Source organism: Xiphophorus couchianus, chromosome 8 (genome assembly GCF_001444195.1).
Source record: "Xiphophorus couchianus chromosome 8, X_couchianus-1.0, whole genome shotgun sequence".
Taxonomy (NCBI): Eukaryota; Metazoa; Chordata; class Actinopteri; order Cyprinodontiformes; family Poeciliidae; genus Xiphophorus; species Xiphophorus couchianus.
In genome coordinates, this window is record NC_040235.1 from 18314961 (window position 1) to 18336600 (window position 21640).

Here is a 21640-nt window from a genome sequence, read left to right on the forward strand (position 1 = left end):
TCAAGCTCTACCCCTCTTTGACTACATGCTTGCTGAGCATGTAGTCAAAGCATGTATGATTGATTCAATCAATCATACACTGTTGCTACGCCGTATAACTAGAATGTAATTAATTCTTTAGATGTGAAGCCGTCTATACTGCATGAGTGATATGATTTGACTATTTATTTCTGTATAAATTGGATCAGTTTGTTTTGTAAAGTGTGTTTTAACAACATTTGTTGTGAACTCCTTGGGCACTGCAGGATGAGTGGGAACACAGCAGTAATGGCAGTACCGGCTCCAGACCCAGTTCAGGCTCCCGCTCTGGCAGCAGAGGCCGAAACAACCAACTTAAAGGATCTCCCAATGTATGGAAATATTCATTCTTTTTCTTGTCCTGTTTGTTTCTTTAGTAAGCGCATGTTCAGCAAAAACAATAAAAATCCTTACAGATCAAACAGTAGTTATTGCTAAAGGTCTTATAGTAGATTTTTCAAACAAAATTACTGACAAATCTTTAAATAAAATTACAAGGCTGTATGACTTAACAGGTTTTGTGCTTAACCTGGAGGTCTGTTGGTTTTAACTGGTTGCCATACTTCTTATTTCTGGAGCTGCAGTAGGAAGAAGATGAAATGCATAAAAGCAATTTGACAGAAGTTGTTTTTTGTTCTTCTAGAATGGGAACAGGGACGTCTCCTTTGACATCTTGGGGACAGACATATGGGCTGCAAACACAATGGACTCGCATGGGTAGGTGCCACATGATGTAGTTAAACGTGTTTTATACTTTTTCCATGGGGCAGTTAATTTAAGCCCAGTTTCTTCTAGTGCCTTTAACTTACTTATCACAATTTTCTGATTTCTCTTGCTCATGTGTAAAATGTGTCTCTCTGTTGTAGAGGTGCGGGCTGGGACGTACAGCCAGAAAAATTGGATTTTAGTCATTTCCACAGGAAACCCTTCAGAGGAATGCCAAAGCAACTGCCTCATATTGACAGAGAGGGGTAAGATTCTGTCTTTATGCATCTGTGGTAAATGGACCAACTCAGTGTGGACTACTGGACTACTCAGTGTGTGGTTTTGGTTACTTTGTGGCATTAGAAATATGAAATGCTAATTAATAATAATTCATAAGCTAATAATATGTCTTATGTCTTTTCCTTTCAGCATGAACAAAAACAAGTTTGCAGAGGATGACGGGATAGATATGAATGACTTGGAGAGGTTCTTACCTCATCTGCACTCTGTAAGTTGTAGACATTTTTTCCTTTGTAAAACTGAGTGTACTTTTTGTTTTTGCGCCAACACTTAATAAATCTTGCTATTATCAGAATAATGTTTAATAATTTAATTAAACAAGTTTTATTGCTGCAGCTCCACTCCAAGAAGCACCTTTGTAATCTACTAGTTGTTATAGGCTGCCCTCTAGTGGCCTATTAAGGAAATTGTGAGCATTTGCTGAACAGATCTGGCACTGGAATGGGCAAAAGTATTTATTTGCTATAGTATGTTTTTAGTTTAGGAGCTCTTTTACTGGTGAATGAATGGCTGGGCAGAGTTAAATAGTTAAACAAAAGAACCATCTGGAAATGTTCAGACTGTGGTCTGAAAATGAGTGAGAAGCAGCTCAATACAAACTAAAAAACACATTCAGAGGACCTGTTAATGAAGAGCTCTTAACAGATTATTAAAAGCTCCAGCTTCATAAAAACAAAGTTCCAACAAACTCTGGTTCAAAGTGGTAGGTGACATCTTCAGAATTAACGCTTTGTTTATAAATAAAGTTTTGGTGACACCTGGTGGTGAGATGTTAATATGGAATATTCTCAGCTTTATTTTATGCATACAATCATAATTTACTTCTGTTAATGCTTATGCCTGTTTTTATAGAGATTACAAATATGTTGTTGTTTATTATGTAAACTGTATTTTAAGGTCATGGAATCAGCTTCTATGATTCTATGATATGATTTTGATCTGAATATCCAATGCCTGCATTTAGTCTCATATTTATGATTTTATGTATTTGAATTCTAAGACAGTCAACAGGGTGGAATTTGTTTGTGTGCTGTATGTATGTCCAGAATATTGCTTGATACACATAGGAAAATTATATTGTAGCTGTCAGAAATATTTGGGGTCATTGAAAGCTGACCAAATAAGGATATGAGTTGTTTCAGTTCCTACTGTATGTCCTGCAGTGTGAGAGGTGCGCACAATAACAGCTTCCTGATGTCATTACTCAGTACCTCTGAGTATGATGTGTCTGGCTTGAACTGAGTGAAATTGATTTTGCAGCTGTTAAAGCCCTAGCCGAGTACAAGGTATGAAGCTCTGTGTTTTTCCACAGTGAATTTTGATCTAATGAGGTAGCAGGGTTCACCTTATGTCACCTCGATCACCGTTCTCCTTTCCTGCCCTGCTTTCTGAGTCAAAATGTTTTCCCTCGCTCGTAGTGGTCAAGCTCCAGGGTCTTCATCTTCCCTTCCCCTTTTGCCCTCTGGTTTAAGATTGTGTTTTGCCTTTCATACTGTTTCAGCAGAGATATTTCTTGTTGAGCTACCAAGTTGGCATTGCTCACTGTGTAGTTCCTGAATCTAAGTTGCGGTTTCCGTTCATTCAGTAGAACCAGAAGTAAGATGGGGTAAGCTGCTTTTGTCTGTTATGCTAGAGATCAGATTTATGTTGATTTGGGGACACTGTGAGGTACTTTCCCGGACATTCTGATCTGTTCCCAAACTACATCCTCCTCATTCACTCACTGTTTCATTTTTGGTATCACATATTTCACATTTTGGTCTTTTATATCAGCCTAGATAAAAAAAAGTAGACATGTGGAACACTTTAAATCCTTTTTTATGTTTTTAAAAAAGGGCACTTCAGCCTTCACATATGGGCACAGCAATGTAAATAAAGGGAAATTACTCTGATAAATACACACAGAGTCAAGTGAGACTGATTTTGTGGCCTTTTTGCTATCATAAAACAAATCACACACAGAATGAAGACGTGAAAGAGTTTAGACTCAATTCAGTCTTAAACAAATAACAAACAATCTTTACTGCTGAATCAGAAGTCAGAATTCAGCATTGCGATGCCTTATCCAGACTTGTATAAAATGTAATTGAAAATATCTAGGAATTACGTATAATAGGACTTCAGATCTAAACATGAGATTTTATTTATCTGGACAACACTACGTATGCTACGCCTTGCATTACCTGCCTATCATTTCTGGAACAGAATCAAAGTGCTGCCCAATTTTGAGAGAATTAGGACAGGACATCATTATTATTGGCATTTGTGTTGCTTTCACTGCATTTGATCCGAACTCAGAAAGCTTACATTTTGAACTTTCTTTAATAAATAATTTACTTTAAAGCTGTACTTATTTGTTTTATGGGTGCTCTGTATCCTAGTTTTATTTAGAGTTTTGGTCCTGTGGTGCCACCTGGTGGTCCAAATGTTAGAAATAGAAATCTTGAAATATCTACCTTGAATTATAACAATACTGTACATTTAACACATAAAAATACACAGAGCTATTGAAGCATTTCCCTATATTATAAGTACAGTTTCAGAGTTAGTTAAAAATATATATATTAGAAACTCTTTTTAAAACATTCTTACTTATTGTTTGAAAATATCATGTAGTTTTCTCCATCATTGCAACCTGAATTCATACAAAAGGAGAAAAATATATTTAAATATAAAAAAAATAATAACTATAGAAAGAAAAGCAACAAAAAATGTTTCTCTGTTTAGTACTCTTGAGGCTTTGTTTTACCACACAGTTATTACCTGAAATTGTTTAGTGTGTTCTTTATTGTGTTAATCTGTTCTTTTTAAAGATTACAGTAGGATCTCTGAAAGGTCTGAAAGTGTCATGAATCATGGATCATAAGTTCTAAGTTTAATTTAAACCTTAAATTTTAAATAAAATGTGCTGTGTTACGGTTCAAATTACTTTAAATTATGTAATTCAATGTCAATAATAAATAGTATTGATCAATATTAAATCAACAGTATTTTAGTATTGATTTATTTTTTTGACATTTTTTCTTTAAAGCACAAAACCTGTTTGTTTGTTTCTAAGTTATAAACCTTTGAGAGCTTATATAAGGATCAAATCGCGGACTTAGACTGGGCCTTCTAAAAACATTCATTGTTGACATTCCTCTGTTTCCCAGTAGAAGCACATTCTGATCTTCTGCACAGTTTGTGACATTATACAAACGTAGGTACAAGTGGCATGAAAATATGTATAAAATATCCTCCAGCATTTGCTCAGTCACAATGTAAGACAACCAAATGCAGTAACATGTTTCCAGTCATCACTTCCAGTCCCTGAATGGAGGGGCTTCAGCATCCAAAATCCGTGTCTGCATTCCACACTTCATGCTAACATCTACTTCCCTTTTCCAGGAGACAGAATGGACACACAAATAGCCCAGGGAAGTAGAAAACATCCCATTTGTGTGTGGGTGGGTGGGTGTGCATGCAACTCTGTGAAAAAGCGCTTCCTCCCTTTGCTCTCCGATTCTGCCAGACCTCGTTTGGCCTCTCTGGAATGTCAGCCTGCACGCACAATAACCCTGCCTTCATGTCCAATCTCAGTTCGTAATGACAGAAGCATCCAGAGGTCAGGGAGCAAGTAGTTGATCTGCGCATTCCTGTCACGTATAACAATGATGGTTTAAAAAATTTAGACATGAAACCAGCGAGCATGCAATTAAGTGCTCCATTTATTCAAAATACTACTTTTTCTTACTGTTCATAGAATATGAAATTATGATATATTATGCTTTAAGAGCGCTGATGTGTTATGACTTTGCCTAAAAGATATGCCAATATTTTGTCAGCAATGCTAGTTTTGCAGCACTGTTTACTGATTTTTTGATTATTATTTTTTTGATCGAAAGTCATTCAGGCAACTGTGCCGGTGGAGGGGAGTCACTTCAGCTCAGTAAATGTTCCTTCAGTGTGTGACAGGATAAGTTGTCTTCTAGTCCTGTCAACATGAACTCGGATAATAAGTAAAACAGATTGTCTGCTGTGTGTGCACCTCCTATGCACAGGCACAGAGTCTTTGCTGAAGAAAAATTTATATTGTTCTTAAGGCATCTTGAGGGAAGTAAAAACTGTATTCAGTGACATATTTCCGGATCGTTTCCATCGGATACCTACAGTGAGATACAGTCTTCACAGAGAGTACAATATAGTCATAATAATAAAAATTATATAACAATTGAAATTTTTCCACAGTTAGTAAAGCTTACTTAACTGCATAGATTTGCTCACAAAAACTTCAAAATATATTTACATGGTTTTTCAGACACACAGTACTTATTTCTTTACTCCAACGGAAGAAAACATTTTGAGAAAAAAAGTTTTTAATTAAGACCAATTTGAAAGATATGAGTTTTATTATGGTTGTGTCCAATAACAACCTGTCTTTTGATGTTCTGAACTCTTTGACTTCTTGAATGATGACTCACTTTGTTACGAGAACATTCATGCACAATAACATCTAAACCGTTCTCTTAAAAAAAGAAAGGAAAAAAAAGCCAAATTTAGAACTTCTTCTTCATCTATTTGAACTTGAGGCCAGTAAGGCAACCCAACTCGTCATTAAATGTGGAGTGAGCCACAGAATTAGCCAAGGAATGGAGGGAGTCGGACGAGAGGAGGGGAAAGTGGCTGGCCACTGAGGACGCATCCGGTGTGTGAACAAAGCAGTGTGACTGGGGAACAAAGCCGGAGTCTGGAGCTGAGATGTTGCAGACTGGTCGGCCCCTCAGTCTGGAAGTGTACGTGCTGCAGGGCAGGACGTCAATTCTGAAGGGATGCTGGGGGCAGGGAGACTTGCTGTGGGTCTGTCTGTCAGCTGCCAGTTTGGCTAGCACCTTTATTACCCTCCCAATAGATGGATTTTAATCTCCCAATGGATTTCAACTTATCTAAATCTTCCTCCTTAATTTCTTTATGTATTGTTATTTTTTACCATCAAACACCTCACCTTGCTTTGTTTCTCCCTATTCATTGTTTCCTTCACTTCTGACCGTCATCATTTGCTTTGAGATCTGCCCTCTTCCCTGTTCTCCTTTATGGCGTCCTTCACTTCTCCCCTCCATCCTTCATATGTTGGTGGGCAGCAGAACAATGTCCAGGGGGTCATGGTGACCGGTGGCCCCCTCCCTTTGGTAACTTCCCACCATTGTTCCTACTTCTGCTACTTATTGGCTCCTCCACTTCATTAACTGCTCACACATTGACTTAATCACCACCGTTCACGTTTGTCTCCAGGATCTCAGCATGAGGAAATTCTGCAGACCTGAGTACCTGCATGTAAGATGGATACGTAACAAGGCATGTGTGACCAGTTACATGGAAATATTCAGTAACTCCTGATTGGTGACTTGCTTTTTACTTAAAAATAGAAACAAGAATAGATGGATTGCTGTGAGTTCAGTATAATGCTCTCTCTTATGTCCTTGTAACAGATGGAGGACTAAATTGTGGTTTGTTGGCTTTTGTTACCTTTACCATGCTAGTAATAATTTGGTAAGGGTTGTATAAAAATTCAGTATAAATTATTTTACCTAAAATGGCAGGCACTATGTACTTTATGCGTGAGGCCAACTGACATGTAATCAGCAACGAAACCGTCGTCTTCTAGATGATTGAGGATGTGGATCCCTTTTTCGATTCTTTGCATAAAAGATTTTCAGCACCTTTGAAGATATCTAGAAATTTCTTTGAACTGCGGGGCATCCGCAAAGTGCATCTGCGATTGGAATAAATTACACTAATAAACATTCGCTGTTAGCCGCAGCTTGAAAACATTTAACATTCGTGTGGAAAACATTGTCCACTGTATTTTTACTCGGTGCTATTCCGTAACTGGAAAAACGTGACTGGAAAAATGGAAGGGTTCACACAAATATTGATGCTTTCTGAGATTTTATAAGGAAAAGATAAGGGTACAGAAACACAAACTATGATCTCCAAGTCTGTAAAGGCAAAGCTGTTGCTAATTAAAAGTTAGATTACATTTTCGAAACTAAAATATATAATTTTGTATGGATTTGGTTAAGTCAGTTTCACAAATAAGAGAGGTGTTTTAGGATGGCTTTAGGATACTTTGGTAAAGTTATTAAGAAATAGTATTGGCATGCAATTGATTTTTTTTTTATCACCAGTACATCAGCTTCCTAATAAAACATTGCTAGAATACCCTCACACGGAGTAAAACATAGCTTCACTACTTGTATGTAAGGTTTATCTGAGCCGACACAAACAGTTGCTGCTGTCTTGAAAAAAACTGCTGCAGCGATTGGCAAATATTATCATTCTTACACTCCGTTTTAATATAATTAATCTGGAAAAAAATTTTCAGTATAGTTTAAGATAACGATTTGAAAAACAGTACTGTAACAACAGATCAGTTTGCAAAGCGGATGACACTACCTGGCCAAAAAAGACCCTGCAGCATCCAATAGTGTTTTTCAACACTGTAAAAACACTGTAAATGGAACCGAAATGCACAGAATTGTGCAACACCTTGTTGAAACAATAATTACTGAGACCATTAATTAGATTTTTTAAAATTGTTTAATAAAGTTCCAAACGTTTTGGACCTTTGAATATTTTGATAAGCGCGTCAGAAGAGGACGCGCTGGTTTCAGCCTCTTGGCGGCGTTCAGTTTGTCACCTACTGCCGAGATCGACTGAAAACCTTCCGCGATCGACTTACTGAGCACCCCTGCTTTGAGGTCTCTCTAGTCCACACTTTTCTGTTTCTTTCTTTTTTCAAAACTTTACTTAAACTTGTGCAACTTCTTCAACAGATGAGATTTACAGCCTGATCTACAGTCACATTCAGCAGGTGATCAGTGATGAAAGAGAAGCATGTGAGATCCTGACATCTTTGTCTTATTTATTATGCAATCTGAGGCCTTAGCCACAAAGGAATATACAGGTACTTCAAAGAAAGAAGTAGGTGGCGACAGGAGACAGGCCATCGTGGGATCAGAGTGTCAGAGAGTGAAAAAGGAAGAAAAGACCAGTGGTGCCCTATAGAAAAGCAATCTCTGCTTTCAAATACACAGAGCTCAGTTGGCATCCCTCAGAGTGATGAACAAAGACATCGATCATACATCCTCTGCTCGTCTGATGGGGTGTGTGCGCGTGTGTGATCTGGTTTGCTTTAGGTTTCAAAGAGGCTGAATAAAGAAGATACAGCTTTTGAATGTAACTCATTAGAATCCATTTCTAATAGATTAAATACTTTTTATGTTTTATGTTTACTACAATTAAATAAAGAAAAAAAGATCACTCGATTGTGACAAATGGGAGAAGTTATTCTGACCTTGTATCGGCGTATGCGTTACAACTCCCTTTATGTGCTTTGCTACGTGTTTGCTATCTTGTATGTACAGCCTCCCTCATAGTCATTCTTGCTCTTTCTCTCCCCTCAGTTCTCAAAGGTCTGTCCTGCAGTGCCACCCCCGGGGTAGTTTTAAATTTATTGCTTTTGGCCGATGTCCTTGGCAACATAAATAAGCCTGGAGAAACAATGGACTAACTGACTGAGGATCGTACCAGAATTGTTACGCATGAGAAGCGACAGGAAAGCATTCAATCCACTTTCCACTGCTACTGCAGTGAAAGTTCACTAATCATTATTTTCTGTTTGTATTTTTCACATTTCCATCTCCAGGAGCTTTTCTCATTTCCTAACTTTCCTTCCTGGCCACTTATACCCCTGCCACACTACTGATTGACTCAGTAGTGCAACCTGAGTCATTTCCAGAACCATGACAAAAAACTCTTTGAAAAATTCATACCTCTCTCGACTATTTTCAGATTATCTCACCTGATTATCCTTTTAACAGCTAAATCTGGGTTTACTTTGAATCTCATTGGGCTGTCACATTGGTTCATGTTTGGCCAAATGAGATGATGCAAGATGACAATATCTATAGTTACCTTCTACCTTTTATCTGAAATCCTCTCCCCTGCAATGTTACTCAGTATTTCAACTTCCTCTCCAGGCGCACCCCAGCTGCACTATTTGACACAAAGACACACAATGGCCTGGGTTGTGAAGTTGGAAAAACTCTTTTTGGCCGTTGACTTAATTGTATGTCACTGAGTGCCAACTTCCACTCAATGATTAAAAAAACAGTCAGAAATATTTCTTTCTGAATTTTTTTTTAAGTTGTTTGTAAAAAAAAACCCAACAAAAAGTAACACAGGTGTTTGTAAAGCCAGAAAGTTTTCTTTTGTCGATTTTCTACCATCACTCTCCCACTCACAATTTGTACTCCCACCCACCCGTCCTTGTCGTGTCCACAGTGGTCATCCTGCCTACTTGGAGTGTAGAGGTTCCCTGGCAGGGGACCAGGGCAGCTCATGGCTCCTTTGAGCTACACAGCATTCGCTGATACCTGCAGATAACCTATTCTCACCCACAGTGTGTTCTATTTGAGCCAGTTTTACATAATTTTCTTGCTGACGCTGGAGTGAAAAAGTATTCGCTCCCTTTTCTATGTTTTTTTTTTTTTGGTCACATTTTAATGCTCCAGCTCAAATACAAAATGCCATTTTCAAGTGGTTGGATTTTATTTGATGACATTTTTCTGAACATGTCATCAAACCACAAAAACAAGCAGAGCAGAATGAACCAAAATACCTTCATATAAATGAAATAATTTGCGGCCAAATGTTGTAGACACTCTTTGGCCGTGCTGCCAAATGTTGAACAGTGAGTTGTGAAGTTTAGGGAGCACTTACTTTATCTCATTGGGCAAGGTTTTTTAATAAATACACCATAATTTGCAAACCGCTTTTTGTAGTTAAGGGTTTTTGCGTGATAGTAAAATTTATTTCATCTGGACATTTAAGAGGGACAATAAAAATAATTATATCTTCACTGATTTTTGCAAAACAAGAATACAAAATATAAGATTTACAGGTTTATAGATTATTAGTATTTTGTATTGCTGTGTTGTTTTACACGTGTATTTGATAAAATCTAAAAGAAATTGCAAGTTTTCAATTTGCTGTAAGTGATAAATGATATCGCTGGTCACATAATGTTTTTTGTGAAAATACAAAATTCAATTAATTTTGGAAAACATTATAAGCAGATAAACTTTATCTATAGAAAGTCTTCATGCAGTTTTGGAAAGTAAGGGGTTTGAGTTAAGTATTTCAACACCTGAGGGGATCTCAGAAAATATTTTTATTTTCTGTCCCATGCTATATTTGCTTCTCAGTCCATTCATCTGATATTCATTCCTCTCTCTTATCCATCTTGAAATCGATGCAATAGACTGTCCTCTTTTGCTGCATGCCTTAGGAGAGATTGCAGCAAAGTCGATGGCTCTATGAAACCGGCTGGGTTACCTTAGACAAGAAACTTTTTAACAATTGCAATAATAAACTGAACTTTTCTTACTTGTTTTATAACAAGGATCATATTTAAATTTTTATTACAATTTGGATATTTCTGTTTAGAAATAACTTTTTTGTAAAATGTCTTGAGCTTAGACTTATGATTCGCCACCATACATCTTTTCAGGTTGAATCAGCCTAAGAAGTCTAATCACTTCAAATATCTTTGCGATCAATTCACTATGAACTTTTATGTTTATGTTTTAAAATGCACTAATAGGTCCGTAAACTCTGCAAATTGCACTTTGGAAAAAAAAATGCAGTTTTGGGGGAAAAATGTATTTATCATTTAAAATTAAACAACTATATCACAATCCTGCAACTGCATACACAGTCCTATAAGCTAGTACACCTTGTAGAACTATCTTTGCTGTAAGCTATAACTTGAAATCAGAAGTATAAATTGTAATCCTTTCTTAACAGCTTTGAAAAATTATTTGTCAAGGTTTCCAGCATGTTAAAGTAAATCAAGGCCAGCCTCTTACATTTGGGACTTTGCAGACTTTTTTTTTTTTTTTTGCTCAATCACCATCTGTCTAGTTTTAATCTGTTACTGGGGCCAGACGACACCTTTCTCTCAGTGCTCACCTCTCATGTAGCATGTCTTGAACATTACATTGTGTGCACAGCTGTTCATAGTCCGGTTCATTTATGCACTCATCCTTTTCACAACACTGTTCGTCATCTCACACTGCATGTTTACTCAACAGGGCTAGTCCTAGGCCACTCATAACCATGGTAACAGCACATAGTGGTGATGAGCAAAGGAAAACTGGGCTGTTTGACTGACAGAGCCAATGTTTTATGGATGATGGATTTCATATTTCCTTTTCAGAAGAGGTGAACTGTAAAAGCGAGAGGAAATATCCATCACACTGTATTCCATCAGTGGTACGAATTGCTCTGCCTCTTGCCGGAAATTTTTTTTAAATTTAGTCAAATGAAAAATGACTCATTTTGATGTGACTTAGGCTTGAGAACTCCTCTCACCTAGTGCCAAAGCATCAAGCTGCTAGGAGTATATTTTACAACATTTTTCCGTTTCTCCCCCTTTTTTTTAAATAATGAAAAAATGTGCAGGGGAGGGACTTTCTTGTGGTCTTTGAATATCATTCTGTGAAACAGAAAAAGAGCAATATGAGTTATAATGGTGCCCTTTTGCATCCAGTTTTTGCTTGTGTGATTGTATTTGACCTTGCATTTTACTTGTTCAGATAATGTTCTCTCAACAAACATTAGATCTCAGATCCACATCTGTCTGGTGATAAGAATTGGCAATTCTGTCAATGTTCAGCTCACCTGTTGTCAGGAAAGAATTCATACTCATAATGCCGTATTCATATGTAAAAAAAAAAAAAAAACACTAGGTGTAATAAGTTGTAGACATGAAAATCTGTCCACAAATCTACTCTCTTTTAAGGACATCTTCTGGTTTGGATTTAAAAAATGCAATAATTTACTTGCATTATTGCCAACATATTCAACGGAAAATCGAGGAAAAGCAAACAAGAATGTTCCAATTAACATTTAAATGTATTTCCAGTCATCAACATTGCTAGTTTTTACAGCAACTTTCTCTTACACCATGATTTATTTCTCACAGGTCTTTCCACCCCTTCCTAATGAGGCCGAGATAGCACACACCAAAAAGCTCTTCCGACGCAGGAGGAACGACCGACGGTAATGTTTACCCACCATGCATATGCCTGCACACACACATACACATGCACCAAAACCTTTCTCAGACAGAGAAATGCTGGAATCACAGCTTAAGCATGTGTGTCTCCACAGCCACAATAATGTCTGGAAAAGAAAGCACACTCCAGCTCGGTTTCTCTGTCTGATTTAATAGTCCTGCTTTGCAACCTTTTACCTGATTCAAAGTGGATTTTTTTATACTGGTTGTATTTTCTGTAAAATCTAATTTTCCCAGGTCAAGTCTGACTTCATTGAAACTAGCGAAAGGGGGGGGAAAAAAATCCCTTTCACTCCCTGCTCTGATGTCACTGGAAAACTGTTCTTTAGTTGCTAAGATACAGGCTAAAGAGAAAATATTTTGGTTGTATTTGTGGCTTTAAAAGAGGAAATTATATCTAAACCAAATGGACAAAAACACTTTAATTCCTGTTTTTAAGTCCAGAGAATAATTGCGTGTCTCCTGTAAGCTGTTGTGTTTGCTGTACAATGAGCACAGCGCCGGCCTGGTGGAAGGAAAAGAACAAAAATATCAACATAGGCCAATAGCCGCTTGCTTAGGTTTCACTCTATTTGTTTTGTGTAGTGGAAGCTGTAACAGGAGACCATCCTGTTTTCTTCTGCTCACTGCTTTGCGCACACTTCATTGTACTTAACACACTTCATTCAAGTTTTACATAATATTGTGCATCTTTGTTTGCTGTATTCATGTTTTTAAGTTTAGCTGTTGCTGCCAAAACATTTTAAAGTGAATTCTAGTTAAACACTAAAAGGGCTAATGGCAGTTTTATGGGAATTATTTACTTCCTTTATGCTAGCTAGTGACCATCACTTGCTGTGTTCTTTTTTTAATCAATATTATACAAAACTATGACAAAAAATGGTATATGGTTGATGGATTAAATAAATACATTAAAAATAAAAGATGCATAGAAATAAAGAATTGCATTTAAAAAAGGATTCCTGTAAACTATAGTACGCAGAGTGTTTCTTTGCATAATTCTACAAAATCAGATTATTATTTAGGACTGTGATGTGAAAAGCAGTGTTTCCCCACCTAATTTATATAGCATTTACAAAAGTTACAGATTCAAAACAAGTAGATCTGTCATAGTCTTCTTACCCATTAAAGTCCATTGAAAAGAATAGTTTCCTCCAGTAAAGAGCAGTTGTTTGGTGCTGCCTTGTTATTACCAGTTTTCAGAAAGTTCATTGCTATTCTTAAGCTAATGCATTTAAAAAAAAAAAGGAATAGTTGATTTTATAAGAGACTAGAGCGTTATGTCTGAAGAACTGCAGAATGCAGGCTAGCAGATCAAGCTAACAGGTCGGGTAATTTAGCAGCTCTTGTCCTATCATCTTATCAGACTCTAGTTTTATTAAAACAAAGCAGAGCGTCGAGAAGTGCTAATATTGGACACAACAGGCTTATTTACGTAAAAGCTTTTCCTAAGTTCAGCTGTTGGTTCTTCCAGATGTTGCTTTAGTGTTGTACCGGTGTGTACATCTCTAAATATTGTCTAAATCTACCTAATGTTTAAGCTGAAACTGAATTTAATTTTATATCACCACTTAATACAAAATTAAGTGGTGATATTTAGTCACTTAAGACTGAATATATTATCTTAATCTGGAATAATTTTTTCTTATGTCATTGTAAGAATTGTAAATGTACAGTATATATGAGATTATTCTCATTTCAACATAAATCTGTCCTCTCACTCTCCATGTGTTTATGCATCACAATAAAAAACAAATTAAAAAATGTTTAAGCATCATTAGAGCTGAAATAATATATTATTTTCACAGCAGCAATTTATTAAGTATTGCTTTTTTTTTTAAATAAAAGCATTTAGATTATGTTGCACCTTTCTGTGTTAATGTCATGATAATGGTTATATAAATGTTCTGCCTAATGTGTAGACACCATACAGGTGTAAGAAGAAAACAGACATGGCTATGATGAATATAACCATTATGTTTCTGTTCCATCCATTCGCCCCAATGAGAAACAACTTCAGTATCACAATATTGTGAATATTGTGACCTACAGTATATTCACAATATTCACTGAGCAGCAAGAAGACATCAGGATATCAGTTACCCTAATATTTATCATTACTTCATCAACATACTAGATATTATGGTTTTATAATTTGCCAATCAGATTGGGCCACGTCAATAATGCATTTTGGGATGGAGGCACAGAGGCATGTTGGGAGGATAGCCTGGTCAAGACTAGGGTTTGGCTCAGACAGCGGCAGAGCCATCAGTATGAAGAGGGCAGTCCATCATCAGATGAGGACAGACCCAGGCGGTATTAGGGCAGGCAACACCAGATGCCTCAGGAAGGTTTTGCACGAAAGCGAGACAATAAAACCAAGTTGTTGCTTCATGTCTTTTTTGCTTTTTTATGCAAATAGATGCAAGTTGTCACCATCCCAACTTATATTTTATAATCTCTTATGCAGATGACTTCTTTACCTGTTTAGAAGATCAGGGTATTGGTAGATTTAGGTAGTTTCTCTTCAAATTTACATATCAATTTGCTTCAACAATTTGCTTCAATTTGCTTATTGTTTAATAGTACTTACCAAATTATTTCTCTGAGAAACAGTAGAAGAAGTACCACTGATGGCTCTCGTACCACATTTTGATGTTTATGGCCTTAGATCACCGGATAGTCTTTTCACTTTCTTTCTCTAAACCTTAAACTCATGTTTCTTTATTCAGATTTGCCAACACGCTGTACTGCAGTAGCCAGTCTAAAGAAACAACTATTGGTTTTCTCATACTGAAAAGAGGCCCTATAAGACTGCAAATCAATTGTTGGGGAAACAAAAAACAAATGGATAATTATATTGGCCGAGGTTATGAAAGGAAGGGTGAGGCAGAGGTGTGCACAAATAGGACTTGGAAAAAGTCATAAAATATTTGGCCTTACAGTAAATCATTATTCCTAAACAAAGTCAATATTTTTAAAGCCCTTTGGAATCAAAAACAGGATTGGGGGATATAATCAAAGCGTATTTGGGTGCGAGCAATGCATGATTTTGGTTCAGTTGTTCTCATTAGCTGCAGGGAAATAAAGCTCTAATATGCACAAACTGTGCATTTTGCTATGAAATGCATCATAAAATTGAAATTCCTAGTTAAAGTATTTATCTCAACATGCATTCGCCAAATAGCCCAACTAGCCTAACTTTTCTATTCTAGAAGCTGCAGACATAATTTAAAGTTTAACAACAGTAGCTTGAAGGCAGTAAAGAAAAACCACAAAAAAATGTTGCGCTTGGGTTGGATTTTGTGTTCTGTTGCTTGCTATACATCAACACAACAGGGAAAAGAGGAGAAATGGTCTCAGCTAAACTTGGTGGAAAGACATGATGAAATATGGAAGCAAAGTATTGATTCGTCGACTACATGTTTGAAACATGAGGGGTGTATCGAACAAATGACCAGCAAAGGGAGCAGACTGGGAGACTGAGTAAAGGAAAAAGTGTGGGCTGGCTGTGGCAGGATGGAAAAGAAAGAGGAGGCAGTGCATGTGTTTCTACTTTAGTAGGCACGTCAGGCAGGGCTGAAATTAGTTGTGATTTACAGGAATGTGCTGGTTACTGTTTTTTTTTTTTTTTTTTTTTGCTTCAGAACAGAAGAGAAGCAAAGCTTTGGAAAATGAGCAGCCTTCCTCACTCTTTTCATTATTTTGTAATTGTTGGTAGCTTTTCTAAGGTGTTTTTTGGACATTGTTTCAAGAAGAGCACTTTGTCTACAACATTTTTGTAGTGTTCTCGAAAGTAATTGAGTCCAACTTTAGCAACAGTACTTACACAACTGCCTGCACCAGTCACAGTCCCTGCAACATTGCCTCGTCTGCTGCTTTTTCCAGATGATGCATGCCTGCCAAAAGTTGCACACTCAAATAAAAAAAATAATTTTAAGACAATATGCAGGATATTTGTATACAATGCCCAACTATATTTGTGTTTGTTGAAATCTGCATTTGCCTTCTGTTGTTTTTTTCAAAAATTAAGTAAGGTTTAATTAGCTTAAACCTTACAATGCTGTGAAATGGTTTTTGCATCAGTTGATCTTTTTCTTATTTTGTTACAAGCACTAAGCTTGTATGTGATATGTTTCAACTAGCATTGCATCTGGACCACTGAATCAATATTCTGTGGTTTGCACTTTTGCTGCATTTACGGCTGCAAGGCATTTTTGGGGTGTTTCCTCCAGTTTCACACATTTAGGGTTTAATATTTTCACCTTTTTCATTTGTATGGAGAGTCTGCGATCATCTGCTTGCAAATAATGTCCTTGATTTTCAACTAGATTTAGGTCAGTACTTTGTGTGATTCTAACACATAAATATGCTTTCCTGTTGTGTGTCTGGCCGGAAGGAGGTTCACTGCTCCAGTGTCAGGTTTTATTTTTTTTTTGCATCCTCTGCACAACTCGTATTTCTCCTGTCAAAAAATTCTCCCACCTGAGCTGTGGATCTCTACAACCTGGTGTTGGCCTAACACATAAAATACTAATAAAATGCCCTGAAATTTGTGGTTGTCTTGTATAAACGTTCAAATGCTTTAAGTAATTATGATTCTATATCAACTTCATCAAGACTGCTATTGGGCAGAAAACAACTCCTCCCGTGGCTCGACTGATCTCATTTGTCAAGTTGCGTTTGTGGTTGTCTTAAAATGGAAACTTCTTTTCCTTTGTATTTTAAAGGGGATTGACTCGTTTGTAGCTTTGTTTAAAGACATGTTCTGCTCAACACTGTATCATTCTACAGTGTAAGCTGAATGTACTGGCATATTTCTCATTTCAGTTCATTAAAAAAGTTCATTCTTTGTTTTCTAGGCTCTTCCAGTAAAAAAATAAAAAAACAGCATTTATGTGCTTTATTTCTGACAGGGATTCTTTAAAGATATTATGTGTGATGAGTTGAAATTCTTCTTGCATGAATGCACCCAAATTTATTTTCCCTTCAAAATTTTAATCTTAAAATGTAATAATGCAAATGCTCAGTCAGGCAGCTGAAATCCTTCCCACAGTGCATTAAGTTAGTGTTTTGTGGCCTGTGAAGAGCCTCGGCCAAGTTATTGACTGTCTGGCCTGCAGACATCTCTTCCCCCAGGTCAATCGATTCTCTTGTCTGGGTCAACCAGTGGTTCTATGAATTCTCCTCTTGTACACAGTAAAAGTCATGATTGATCATTTTTATCATGCTCACCCTCCCCTGACCATGTCTGCAAGTTAATTTCTTCTTTTATGTAGAATTTTTTTAGACTCCCTGTTTTGTGTGACCATACCAACCTGTAGTTTGTTTGTTTTGTTTTTTTCCCTTATTTGCTTCGCTTTTTCGCCCCTTTCAACCTGTTGTTTTTCTCCTGTTTTCCATGAAAATTCCATGAAAATTCTCCGATTTCCTACAAAATTTACTTTGACTTTACTCCACTCTTCACCCGATTTAATCTTTCCATCCTTCCAATCATCTGCATTTTGGCACACCCTCCTCTCCTGCTTGTAGAACATTTGATCACTTCACCCGAGAGCAGTTAACCATACTTCTGCCCACTGGCCCCGGGGAGAAACGACGAGTCTCAGCCAGGTTAGTGGCAACTTAAGTAGGATCTCAAAAGGTAAAGTAACTTTTGAAAGTATCCAAACCTCTGGAATTTGTGCAGCAGTTTTGTGAAGACCTCAAAGGTTTAGAATCTTAGAAAACAAACTACGTCACTATTTAACGTTGAAATAGTGAATCAGCTGAAACTTGAAAGTGTTTTGAACACACTCAATATACCCATGTGTAACGCATGGTGATGGTGGGGAAAACCTGTCCAAGGCTACATAAATCCAACAGAACAACAACCTTATATTGAAAGCTAAATATTACAATTGTTATGTGTGGTTTATATCAAAGACTTTAACTGTGATATTTATGGATTTTTGACTGGGCTTGTGTGATCTTGGTAAGAAGAATGAGCGACTGCATTTACAACTGAAATTACAGAGAGAAATGGCTGTATAAACAATTGACTTACAAGTCTGAAAATTTGCAAAAACCATGAAAACTAGCTTAATTTTTTTCCTCCTTCCTAATTATGCTCTACTTTGCATTGATCAACTATTTAACATTCTAATAAAGTACATTGAAGTAATGGGGCAAAATCTCAAGAGTTTAGGAAGTGTGAATAGTTTTGCAAATTTCTATTAATGAGGTCCAGATACATTTTTGGCAGATCTCTGAAAATTACATTTGACTTATTTCTTAATCAATTTGAAGAATATGTACTTCAATATGTCTCAGTCTGGCAACATCCAACACTGCAATGGACTTGAGTAATACCATTTAAATGATCAAACCAAAAATAATAAGTCATGTTCCATTTTATTAGATGTTTAATCATGAAAGAGTAACTTATTGTTGAATGACATTTCATCAGTGGTTCCATCATTTGTCCTAAAGGCAGCAATCTCTGACAGTAATGGCTGATGTATGATGAGCACTCAAACCACTGTCGAGGTCACAGTCATTAAACATGATTAACATTTTATTATACTCCTTCTCTAACCCCTCTCAGATTATCAGTAGATAAGGAGAGTGGTTTATTACATCTGAGCCTAAATTAACAGCAACTAGCACGAGCCTATGAATCCATCAGAGTTGTCATATTCAGCATTTCTGGATGGCTCCTTGGCAAAATTAAGAGGTTTTACCAATTATAGGATAAGATGATCAAATGATTTCACAATTTCTATCCAGGAGTTCTGCATTTATCAATGAGGACTATTTTCAATCTTTTTGTGAAAACAACAAAAGCATTCTAAGTATTCAAATTTGAATTGAATAACAAGTCTGTTTGTTGCATCAAACCAATAATGGCAGGTTATTGGTTTGAGACTCCAACTCCAGTTGCACTTAAGTCTCAAAAGTAAGAATTTGGACTGGACTTAGAATTGTGACTTTAAGAACTGAGACTTGTGAGTAAGTTACAGTTTTTCCTTCCATGTCCTCCTTTAATACAGTCAGACTTTTTTGGTCTTTCAAATTATGTAAAACCTCTCTTCTAGTGACAAATTTCACTACTTCAACTTTATGTGAAAATGTGTGGAAAATGACAGATGAAAGATGAAATTGTTGTTGGTCAACAAAATAAGAATAACCACTTACATTTTTGTTGATAATACGATTTACATATAAGTAAACATATTTTTACATTACACTAACAAAATATCTGAAGCAGTAAGTAAGAGCCAGCAGGTGTGCACCCCACTGCGATTATACTTGACTGAGATGCTCAGATGTTTCTTTTTGAACATTGCAGTTTAAACCTTCCACCAAGTTGGTGAAATATCCTCATTCACTGTGGAAACTCTAACCAGGTCAGTGAATGGCTAATGCAGAACTGATATTCATAAAATGCAATATTTATTAATTAATCAAACACATATTAAATATTAAATATGAGCATTAAAATATTGTTACCCCTGATAGCCTCATTCAGATCTTTAGATCTTAGGTTTTTTAATATTTTAGTTCATCATGTTGCATATTTGGAGGTGATAATGAATAACATTAGGTAACTCGGTACATTAGTTTCCTTATACCACATTATACTAGAACCTCAGTCTTTTTCAGGTAAAACAGTAGCATTCGACTTAATTTATTTCACTTTATTGATATAACACCAGTTGGTCAAAAAATGTAGTTTCAAGACACTTTACATATAAGACAGATTCAAATTATATACAGAAATGTATAATCAAGTCAATCCAAATGTCGTACAGTAAAATTCAGTTTACAGTGCCTGTTGCTAAAAAATATTTTCTATCTAAAGGAGCCTGGTCAGTTATATCAAGTCATTGACTTGGCAGCAATCCCTCATACTGGACAAACATTTGGTGACAGTGGAAAGAAACACATTCTTATAACGGGAGGAAACTTCCAGCAGGATCCTGCATATTATATACAGCAACAGATGGGAGGTTTGAGAAGATGGAGCACCAATAACACTGTTTGTTATTGTGTTCAAACACTGTGTAATATATGCAGATGATACACAAATAGTTAGGCTTTAAGTCTCTCCATCTGCCTGGTTTATTACTTTTTTAAAAACATTTTAATGCCTCTAAAACCCAGTTTATCTTCAACATTTGAAAATGGACGTGTTTTACCAAAGCCCTCTGTCGCCACCATCTACCTCTCTTCTTCGACTTATTGCATTTGTACAAAATCTGGCTTGTGCGTAAGAACATAAAGGATGTTAACTTCTTTTGAGGCTATCTCCAAGGTTGATTTTCCGTCCTCTGATCAGATTTGAAAAGAACACTCTTACAAAAGAGCATTGATTCTTAAGATTTTGAGTATGTAAGTGCCAAAGGGTCTCTTTCACAATTTATTTTGATTTTTGTTCTACGGCCTCCAAAATGTCAGGGTCGTGCTTTCATTTTTTTATGCTATTGCTAAAATTTAGGCAGCTCAAACTTTGTAATAGAGGGATTTTTGTAAAGAGTGAAGAACCAGTGCGGCTGTCTGCCCACTGAGGACCTGTTAAAAAATTTTGGAACATTGCGTCTGTGTTTGCTTCGTCCAGCCTCCCACAAGGCTTACACAGCTCAGGGTTACAGGCTCAACTTTTCTCTGCATACTTTTCTCTTCTAGTCTTTTGCACCTTTTTATTAATAGAAAAAAAATTTGTTTGGTATTTAAAAAACAGGCTTGCATCTGAATGTTGAGAAATCTACCGCCACTGGTGTAATTCTAAATCATGTTAAAAATCACTGTAGTTTAACTGCATGCCTGTACTAATAGTTAAAATCATTGTTCGTGTAGATCCAAAAAACTTTTATTTTATTGACTATTTATATATATGTTAACAAAATGTGTGATGCAAATTTTATGCATGTTTACCATGACATATTGGTCAATGTTTTAGAAGTAGCGCAACATGTTTTAAGGGTGTAATCTTCTATGATTTAAGAATGTATGGAATGACATGTTTGTTTTTTGTTTGCTTTTTTTTTTTTTTTTTTTTTACAATAAGTAATTTCTATAAAGTTTATCAAATTATAACATAAACAGTATACATTTTATTTTGGAAAAAAAAATCACATTTTTGTTTCTTCTTATAAAAAATAATTGCATTGCTAACCTGAATCATGGCAGCTAATTAGTGAGACAAAAGACCGGGCATATGTATAGACATTTCGGAAATGTTATCACCTTTTCTTTTTTATCCAGTGAATGTTAACAAGCTGCAACCACCAATGCAAGTTTGACATCTAAAAAAGAGCTTTCTCTAGTTCTGTCGTTTTCATTTGCTCGTCTTTCTTCATTTGACCATGCAGGTTTTTTGTAGGGTTTACACGATCTGAGATGCTCATGGAAGAAAGTTGAAATTGGCGAAGGCAAAGCATTTCAGTGTTAATTTGATCATATGTTTGGGCTCATTATTCTTCTGAAAGACCCAGTGATGACCCATTTCAGTATTCT

General features: G+C 36.3%; 1 protein-coding gene and 1 long non-coding RNA gene across 5 annotated transcripts in view; one reads left to right on the forward strand and one right to left on the reverse strand.

Annotated features, from left to right (window-relative positions):
• The window catches only part of ctif (CBP80/20-dependent translation initiation factor), a 48758-nt gene that overhangs the window by 12388 nt on the left and 14730 nt on the right, over positions 1 to 21640 (forward strand). For 2 of the 4 annotated variants that reach the window (XM_028025707.1, XM_028025706.1), the window contains 6 exons: positions 246 to 350; positions 662 to 735; positions 885 to 989; positions 1153 to 1231; positions 12050 to 12126; positions 17675 to 17755. In XM_028025707.1, coding sequence (XP_027881508.1) covers positions 246 to 350; positions 662 to 735; positions 885 to 989; positions 1153 to 1231; positions 12050 to 12126; positions 17675 to 17755 — 521 coding nt within the window. The remainder of the gene's footprint in view (positions 1 to 245; positions 351 to 661; positions 736 to 884; positions 990 to 1152; positions 1232 to 12049; positions 12127 to 17674; positions 17756 to 21640) is intronic. The other 2 variants (XM_028025708.1, XM_028025709.1) reach the window with 1 other exon arrangement.
• LOC114149682 (uncharacterized) overlaps positions 12812 to 21640 on the reverse strand; it is a 40098-nt gene continuing 31269 nt past the window's right edge. Inside the window, exon 3 of the long non-coding RNA XR_003596561.1 lies at positions 12812 to 16041. This is a non-coding gene — a long non-coding RNA (uncharacterized LOC114149682). The remainder of the gene's footprint in view (positions 16042 to 21640) is intronic.